The 10,000-nt window shown below is 48.4% G+C and overlaps 1 protein-coding gene across 2 annotated transcripts; it reads left to right on the forward strand.

Moving 5' to 3' along the window:
* The first annotated feature begins 2,868 nt into the window (after window positions 1–2,868).
* smcr8b (Smith-Magenis syndrome chromosome region, candidate 8b) lies at window positions 2,869–6,044 on the forward strand. 2 transcript variants are annotated; one of them, XM_042703948.1, is made up of 3 exons: window positions 2,869–4,358; window positions 5,170–5,544; window positions 6,000–6,044. In XM_042703948.1, exons 1-3 carry the CDS (start codon window positions 2,935–2,937, stop codon window positions 6,001–6,003), a joined length of 1,803 nt encoding a protein of 600 aa, XP_042559882.1. In that variant the 5' UTR covers window positions 2,869–2,934; the 3' UTR covers window positions 6,004–6,044. The 2 variants fall into 2 exon arrangements, with proteins under 2 accessions (XP_042559882.1, XP_031419286.2); XM_031563426.2 differs by lacking the exon at window positions 6,000–6,044 and adding an exon at window positions 5,726–5,758 and having other exon boundaries at window positions 5,170–5,583.
* The last annotated feature ends 3,956 nt before the right edge of the window (window positions 6,045–10,000 follow it).

Genomic DNA, 10,000 nt, shown 5'->3' on the forward strand with positions numbered 1-10,000 from the left:
CTGCCACTATAAGATACGTTCTCATTCTCTGACACGATAAGATACGTTCTAGATCATTCTCTGACACTATAAGATACGTTCTCATTCTCATTCTCTGACACGATAAGATACGTTCTAGATCATTCTCTGACACTATAAGATACGTTCTAGATCATTCTCTGACACTATACGTTCTATACTCTAGATACGTTCTAGCCACATAAATCTGATCCAGGAGTTGTGATTGATGAAATTATTATAACAAGGCTTCAGGACTGTGCGAACACACACACACACACACACACCTGTCCAACGGTTCAGGACTGTGCAAACACACACACACCTGTCCAACGGTTCAGGACTGTGCAAACACACACACACACACACATACCTGTTGATGGAATATAATTTATACCATATATTGAAGATTCAGTCTTAGGTTTTAGTCAGTCAAGATCCAGGTTTTAATCTTATACAGTGGTGGCCAACCAAGGGAGACAAAGCCTGAACGTCCACTCATAGCTTCACCTCAGGCTCATCTGATCTATTCCTTGTAGGATTTGCTCTTAAAAGCTGAGTTTAGGGGTGTTACCGTCTATTCAAATGGGCCATGGATGCCGGGCTCTTTGTCTCGACCTGGGGGGGGAAGGTGAGAGTCTAATATCACACCTCACTCCCCAGGTCAGCCCAAGAGTATATTCACCCAGGAACTGTAAACATGCTAGTTAAATCCAAATAAAAGTAACAATTATAACTAGGTATAATATCATTGAATTATTGACTATGGCATATTCTTATGACCTATGCCGGTCCCTTCACTGTCCAACGGTTCAGGACTGTGCAAACACACACACACACACACACACCTGACCAACGGTTCAGGACTGTGCACTCTTTATAACGGCTGTGATAGTGACTCATTTCAACGTTGTTCATAGTGACTTGTTTTATTGTTGTGCAGAGTGACTTGTTTTAGCGATGTTCAGAGTGACTTGTTTCAGACGTGTGTTTGACAGGCGGAGGCCAGGCCTTAAGTTTGTGTGGGGCTCACAGACTTAAATAGAACTCTCTTGCCATTCCAGTGTGTGTGTGTGAGTGTGAGTGTGAGTGTGTGTGTGTGTGTGTGTGTGTGTGTGTGTGTGAGGATGTGTGGCCTTGTGCTGTTCGAGATACAGCTGCCTAAGAAACCTGAGTCACATGGCTTAAAATAGACTGCTGTGTGTGTGTGTGTGTGTGTGTGTGTGTGTGTGTGTGTGTGTGTGTGTATGTGTGTGTGTGTGGGAGAGGGAGAGAGGGTCAGGTAGTTTTCCTCTGCGTGTTTACGTGTTACAGAATGAAGGTCCCGTCCAGTGAGGGTCTAGTCATCTAACCCTCACCCTCACCCTCAGTCTGAGGCTCCAGTCTGGGTGAGAAGAAGTCGCTGAGGAAGAACGGACACTTGCTCACGTGCGTTACCTACGTTGTGTGTGTGTGTGTGTGTGTGTGAGAGAGGCGTGAGCTATCTCAGAAAACCGGTGCGTGACAGGTCCTGACCAGAGGGGAGGGGGAAGGCCTGTGTGACCTCCATAGTGTGTGTGTGTGTGTGTGTGTGGTGAGAGAGAGAGTGTGTGTGTGTGTGTGTGTGGTGAGAGAGAGAGTGTGTGTGTGTGTGTGTGTGTGTGTGTGTGTGTGTGTGGTGAGAGAGAGAGTGTGTGTGTGTGTGTGTGTGTGTGTGTGTGTGTGTGTGGTGTGTGTGTGTGTGTGTGTGTGTGTGTGGTGTGTGGTGTGTGTGTGTGTGTGTGTGTTTAGTGTGTCTGGTCTGTGTGTGTGTGTGTTTAGTGTGTCTGTGTGTTTGTTGTGTGTGTGTGTGTGTGTGTGTGTGTGTGTGTGTGTGTGTGTGTGTGTGTGTGTGTGTGTGTGTGTGTGGTGTTGTGTGTGTGTGAGCGAACCATGATCGGCTCCTCTGACATCTTGGCTCTGGCTCGAGGTCATGAGCTGGCGGACTCTAGGACCCCGCGGAGCGGCGCGCTGCCTGAGCACCTGTCACTCCCGCTCCGGCCCCTCCCCTGGTCTTCAAGCCCCGCCCCCAGCGACTTTGTGCTGCTGTGTGAGTTTGGCGAAGGGGAGGAGCCGCGGGTTCTCTTCACGGCCCCGCCCACAGCACCACAGCCCCGCCCACACTTGGACGTGGCGCTGCGCCTCCTCGCGGGCGGTTACCAGGCAACGGGGGGCGGAGCCAACAGCGGGCGGGGCCTCCTGGAGGACTCCTGGGTGTTGCTAGGCGACTCGTCGGTGGACGTCTATGTGTTCGCTCGCTACGTGTCGCTGGTGGACCTTGGTGCTGGCGGGGGGGTGTGGCCTGTTGCCATGGCGCTGGTGTCACATGACCCTGTGAAGTTGGTGCAGGAGCTGGGGAAGTTGAACCAAGCCTTCAGTCAGGCAGCTCACACACTCAAGACCAGCAGCAACACACACACACACACACACACACTCCCACACACACTCACGACTGGCAACACACACACACACACAGACCCACACACACTCAAGACCAGCACCAACACACACACACACACAGACCCACACACACTCACGACCAGCACCAACACACACACACACACACACCCACACACACTCTCGACTGGCAACACCCACATACACACACTTGGAGAGGTGAAGAGCACACACACACAGCTGCAAGACACTAACTCAAAGGAGAGAGAGGAAGAAGAAGAAGAGAGATGGAGGAGGAAGAGGAGGAGAGGGAGAGAGAGGAAGAGGAGGAGAGGGAGAGAGAGGAAGAGGAGGAGAGGGAGAGAGAGGAAGAACCAGGAGATAGAGACGTGGAGGAGGAGAGGGAGAGAGAGGAGGAAGAAGAGAGATGGAGGGAGGAAGAGGAGGATAGTTTGAGAGTTATGGGGTCGGGAGGGGGAAAGAGAGGAGGAGGAGGAAGAGGAGGAGGAGAGGAGGAGAGGGATGATGTCATCAGACCCTAACTCTCTCCTCCACACCAACCACGCCCACTTCCCATCCGGTCAACTAGAAGGGGTGTGGCCACCAGACTCTGGGGCGGGGCCTCACCCCCTGGCAGAGGTCTGTGATTGGCTCTTCTACCAGCAGACCCTGGAGCTGCTCCGTGCCATCCAGAGGCGTTTCCGTGACGATGCCAGCCTGCTGGCCCACCGCCGAGACGCCGCCCATCTGCTGCCCAGCCTCTCTCCAACCAACTTCCTGTTCGAGGGGAACTTCCTGTTGGAGGGGAACTTCCTGTTGGAGGGGAACTTCCTGTGGTCTCCGCAGCACACAGACGCTTCGCTGCCGCCCAGCAGCCCTCTCCAAGGCCCGCCCCCTTATGCCTCTTGTGTAGAGGCGGTGCCAATCAAGCTGGAGGCGGAGCCTGAGAACCAATTCAGCCAATCGCGAAGCTCTCCCGACGTGCCCGTGAACAGCCAGCCGGCGCACGAGGGCGTTTCCATGGAAACCGGGCAGTCAGAGCAGCGGCGACAGCATCGAGGTCCTGGGCACCGAGCGCTCCTTCAGAGACCCGCCCAGCTCATCGCCACGGAGACCGGCTGGGGGAGGGGCGTGGCCGAGGGCAGGGGGGTGTGGCGAGGGAGGCAGAGGGGGGCGGACCGAACAGACAGCCAGGACAGCATCGAGGTGCTGAGCAGGGACAGCTTCCTGCCGGAAGACTTCAGACCCTCAGACTTCCTGTTGCAAGGGCTTATGGGTACTGTAGTAAAGGAGGAAGAGGAGGAGTGGCAAGGGGATGTGGGAACTGTGGCCCAGGAAGAGGAGGAGTTACATGGGTCTGTGGGGTCTTTAGTCCAGGATGTTGTGGGTAATGTAGTCCAAGAGAATGCAGAGCTGCAGAGGTTTATGGGTAATGTAGTCCAGGAAAGTCAACTCTCGCTGTGCACCTCAACAACTGCTCTGGACCTATATCTCCATGACGACAAGTTCCAGGAGGTGTGTCCTCAAGTTGGTCTCCTCCCGCTCTGTCCTATTGGTCGAGAGGACAGCTCTGACTGTGGCTCCACCTCTTCGTCAAGCTCCTCCCACTCCTGGCAATGTGGGCGGGGAGAAGCAGCGCTGCGATTGGTGCGGCGTTGGGCACACGCACGCCACGCTGTGTTCAGCCTTCTGATTGGCCGGCCGCTGGTGGTGCTGGGTAGCGAGGCGGAGAAGGTTGAGGAGCTGGTGCACGCGCTGGAGCTCTTTCTGCCCAACACACACGCTGGCACACACACACACACACACTCACGCACACACACGCACACACACGCACACACACGCACACACACACACACACACTCACACACACGCAGAGTGCTGCCCTGGTGTTGTCGGCCCATACAGATCACTGACCTCCTGGAGTTTGGCATCATAGGACTCAACAGGTAATATGCAAGAACACACACTCAAACACACACACACACACACACACTCAAACACACACACACACAGGCTCGCGCACACACTCACACACACACACACACACACACACACACACACAGGCTCGCACACACACTCACACACACACACACACACACACTCAAACACACACACACACAGGCTCGCACAAACACACACACACAGGCCCGCACACACACACACACACACACACACACACACAGGCTCGCACACACACGGGCCCGCACACACACACACACACACACACACACACACACACACACACACACACACAGGCTCGCACACACACTCACACACACACACACACACACACTCAAACACACACACACACAGGCCCGCACACACACACACACACAGGCTCGCGCACACACTCACACACACACATACACACAAACACACACACACACACACACACAGGCCTGCACAGACACACTCACAGGCCCGCACACACACACACAGGCTCGCACACACACACACAATAACAGGCCCACACTGAAACACACTCACAGGCCCACACACACACACACACACACACACACACACACACAGCCTGCACACACACACACACACACACACACTCACACACCCTCCCCCTTTCTATCGCACACACCCTCCCTCTCTCTCACACTCCCTTTCTCCCGCTTATACACACACCCTCTCTCTCTCACATATACACTCTCTCTCTCTCACACACACACACACACACACACACACACACACACACATTGTATCTCTTATCCCTCTCCGGTCTTTTCTTCTCGTTTCTCTTGTTTCTAGAAAGTTCTGCTCATCTGCTCCCAGCATGCCTTTCTGCCTGGAGCGGTACGCTCGCTACCTCAGCGTCCTGGACGCGGATCACATGACCCTCCGCTGCCCCGCCTACCGCGGGGCTCTGATTGGCCCACTGACTGAGCCCCAATCACAGCTCAGAGAAGGCGGGACTTACGCCCTGCTGGTGCAGAGTGCCCTCACGCGATTGGCTGCTGGAGCTTTCCATCATGTGTTCTCAGGCCAGGAGGCTGTGCCGCGGCACGGGGCGGTGGATGACATCAGGATCCTGAACTTCCTGTCTGACATCATCAAGTTACGCCTCACACACCACGCCCCCTCCAGTATCCTCCGATTCAGCTACCAGCCGTGCACACTCTTCAAATAAACACACACACACACTCTTCAAATAAACACACACACACACTCTTCAAATAAACACACACACACACACACACACACTCACACACACTCTTCACATAACACACACACACACACACACTCACACACACTCTTCAAATAAACACACACACTCTTCAAATAAACACACACACTCTTCAAATAAACACACACACACACTCACTCGCTCTTCACATAACACACACACACTCTTCAAATAAACACACACACACACACACACTCACACACACTCTTCACATAACACACACACACACACACACTCACACACACTCTTCAAATAAACACACACACTCTTCAAATAAACACACACACTCTTCAAATAAACACACACACTCTTCAAATAAACACACACACTCACTCTTCACATAACACACACACACACACTCACTCACTCTTAACGTAACACACACACTCTTCAAATAAACACACACACTATTCACATGACACACACACACTCTTCACATAACACACACACACACACACACACACACACACACACACACACACACACACTCACTCACTCTTAACGTAACACACACACTCTTCGCATAACACACACACACACTCTTCACAAAACACACACACTCTTCACATAAACACACGGCTCAGCTACCAGCTGTAGACACTCTTTAAATAAACACAGCGACTAAATAAAGATTGATCTGTGTCTCGAAGGTCACGTTTATGTAGTTATATTCAAGTGTGCCATGGTCTTTTGTGTTTTTGCAACTAAATAAATATTGAAATCTGTCTGCAGACTGATCTGTGTCTCCAGTGTCACGTTTCTAAACTAACTAACAATCTACTAGTTTAAAAAGTTATAGGGCCTCATTTATAAAACGTACTTACGCACAGATTTGATCTGAGATTGTTCGTGCGATCAAATCCACGTCTAAGTACAGATTTATAAAAACCGTCTTAGACGTAGAAAAGGACGTATCTCTACGTCTGGTTCTAGTTCGTGTAAGTACATTTCCTTGTGGCAATACTGGAGTACTGCAGGAATTCGGAACTCTCCAAGCGCCGACACGCAGTTTCATCATCATCATCGTCACCACCACCGTCACCATAGGGCTAATGGTAAAAGGCCAAATGAATGTTTCGCTCAATAAAATCAATTAAACAATTTGAATAATTCATACATGAATGAAATTCACGTCTAATAGGTATTCATTTTAATTCCACACGTGTAAAACATTTCGCTCAATTTATAGCCTATAATAGGCCTGATAGTGACAGTTTTCAGTAGGAGATATGGCTGCATTGGCGTTGTTAGAGGATATTATCCCTCTGTCCGAAATGTATTACATGTCCATACAGTGCCCAGGAACAGCGAAATGTGAAAGAGGATTTTCTGCGTAAAACAGGGTTCCCAATGGCTTCTCACCCCGATTGCGCACACTCAGACAGCCTAGGAAGCCCACTTCGATACAGCACATGCCCGTGCGCGGTCGGTAGTGGAGCGCAGCATAGGCATGCTGAAGGGAAGGTGGCGATGTTTGGATGCATCGGGAGGGAGACTGCTATATGCCCCCGAAAAGGTTTGCCAGATCATCCTAGCCTGTTGTGTGCTACACAACATCTGTCTAAGCCATGGCATAGAGGAGAAGACGAAATGCGCATGGACCAAGATGACCACCCTCCCATCCCAGCTGACTGGAACACGCACATCACTGCGCTGAGAAGACGGGAGCTGATTCACTAACTATACCAACAGTATAAGAATAAATGCACACATGTTCATTTTCTTCAGAATGTTTTATTTAGGCACGTTTGTTCAAAGAACCCTCAATAGCGGACAGAGTTCGGCAACAACCTCACTAACAGACTCATTCAAGTCCCTTTGTGAATGAGAAGAGGAAGCTGGTGATGGCCAACGAGGCCCCGATGCTTGTGCCGCAGGTGCGGCCGCTGGTGTTTCGGAGACGTGTCTTCTACCATGCCACATACTTTGCTTTTGCCATTAGCCTACGCCACCTGACAGGCTTTCGAACAATGTTTTGGCCCGCATCTGCTCTTCCATCAGCAGAACGTCGATTTAAGCCTCACTATAATTCTTTTTTTTACATGTTTCTTTCTTGCTTGCCATTGTCACAGAGAGTTTGTGCATTGAGGATGCGCTCCGTTTGTGCATTGATAATATCCTAATTAGATTAAGTAGGGGCGTTTTGAGGGCGGAGATTCAGCTGCGCACAATTCCACGATCATTTGTGATTTATAAAGGCAGGAATGGCGTACACGTGTTTTTTGGGCGTACGTTTGTTTTCTGTGAATAACACTTACGACCATTTCAGAAAACGTCTGAGATCAAATGTAGGATGGTTTCTACGCAACATTTTATAAATGAGGCCCACAGTTATATCCAAGAGCGTATATAAGTAACTAACTAAAGATGTACTAGTTTAAAAAGTTATAGTTATATCCAAGAGTGTATATAAGTAACTAACTAGCTAACAATCTACTAGATTAAAAAGTTATAGTTATATTCTACAGCGTATATAACTAACTTAATATTAACTAGTTTAAAAAGTTATAGTTATATTCTAGAGCGTATATAAGTACCTAACTAAAGATCTACTAGTTTAAAAAGTTATAGTTATATTCTAGAGCGTATATAACTAACTAAATACCTGCTAGTTTAAAAAGTTATAGTTATATCCAAGAGCGTATATAATTAACTAACTAGTTAACAATCTACTAGTTTAAAAAGTTATAGGTTTATCATTCATTCTGGGGTCTCATATAGTTTATCTAAAGGCACAGGGTGTATCTGATAAACACACCGTGTGTGTGTGTGTCTGTGTGTGTTTATCTGATAAACACACCGTGTGTGTGTGTGTATGTGTGTGTGTGTGTTTATATGATAAACACACCGTGTGTGTGTGTGTGTGTGTGTGTGTGTGTGTGTGAGTGTGTTTATCTGATAAGGCACAAAGGCCAAACAAGCAATTCTATTATTGAGTTGAAATGACTTTGTAGTGAATAGTAGGGTTAGGGTGCAAACCCAAGACAGCGACGCCATACGCTTCCATCGCTTTGAGTGGCCGTAGTGTTGTAGCGTGTGGAAATAGCATTTTCAAACCGTCAGAGACGACGACACCAAACAATCTGATTGGCCGCGGCCGGGAAAAATCGCTCCTCATTTGCATAGGATTCAACATTTTCCAACTTTTATCGGTCGCGTCGCCCAAAACGGTGGTTTACGTAAGTATTCCTTTGTAGTGAATAGTAGTGTTAGGGTTAATATTCCTTTTGTGTGCGTTGCGGCGGGGGAGTGAACTGTTGTAAATGTAGTATACCCTCACGATTTTTTCTGTTGTCCTGTCCAAGATTTTGTGGCCTTCATTTTATACGTTATAATGCTGTTGCATGTTTGAACCAATAGACGGCATTCTGAGCTAATAAACAATGCAGTTCTGAACCACTGCTGAATCTTTAGTAGGCCTAATGAAAGAAAAAAAAGACTGTGATAACAGTTATAAGTGATAACTGTGACAGCAAATTCGTAGCCTAATAAAAAATGTCTCTGCACAAGTGAGCAGTACGTAGCAGGCCTACTACATTTCCTCTGGGATGTTATTTCACTCTAGGCTACTTAAGACCTTCTCAAACAATGGTCATTCCCTTTTTAATGTCAAGTGTCAAGTGTCATGATTCATCATATTCCCCCCCCCCCCCCCGACGTCTGACGTTTGAATGCAAGCCCAATGACATGATGTGATACCAGGACCAGACAACTGCTAAGACCAAATGATGGCGCTGTGTTCGCTTCTTTATCATTTCATTAAATTCGAGAGTTTTAATAGGCTATTATCATTAGCCTATTTTTAGTAGAAACATACAGCCTATATTACATTGTGACATGACAAAGGCCTATGTGTGGACACTGTAGAAGGCTGTCGCGGTCTTCGAGCATGAACTTGAGAACATCGGACATGTTCACACTTGACAGGTAGGCCTATGATTCTCTGATAATATGCATCATAATGTGTTCGTTACCTGTTGCTCCTTGGTGACTGATGTCAATATTGACATTGCACACCGTGCAGAAAGCATGGTAGGGAAGTCTGAAAAGAACGGAGGCATGGCCATCTCTCCCGGGAACTATCAATGATTTGAGGTGCATGCGATCTTTTTACTTTATCCGGTGGTTCTGCCATGGTAGCAACATATTAGTAATATCAAAACACCAAGAAAGCGTAACGTCAAACCATTTGTAACACAGCCAAGACACTTAGATATATTTGCCATTTTAAGTCGATGGCGAACATGAAGACTGCATGGTTAACATCGTTGGGCTAAAATAAATACATTTAACGTCTTATCTCTGCATAACTCATTAGTTTACCTTTCAGTGATTTTTAACTTTGTTTAATGTCCTCACGTGAAGAATTGGCAGATGTGGGCGAGAAGGGAGAGT

Source organism: Clupea harengus, chromosome 26 (assembly GCF_900700415.2).
Source record: "Clupea harengus chromosome 26, Ch_v2.0.2, whole genome shotgun sequence".
Taxonomy (NCBI): Eukaryota; Metazoa; Chordata; class Actinopteri; order Clupeiformes; family Clupeidae; genus Clupea; species Clupea harengus.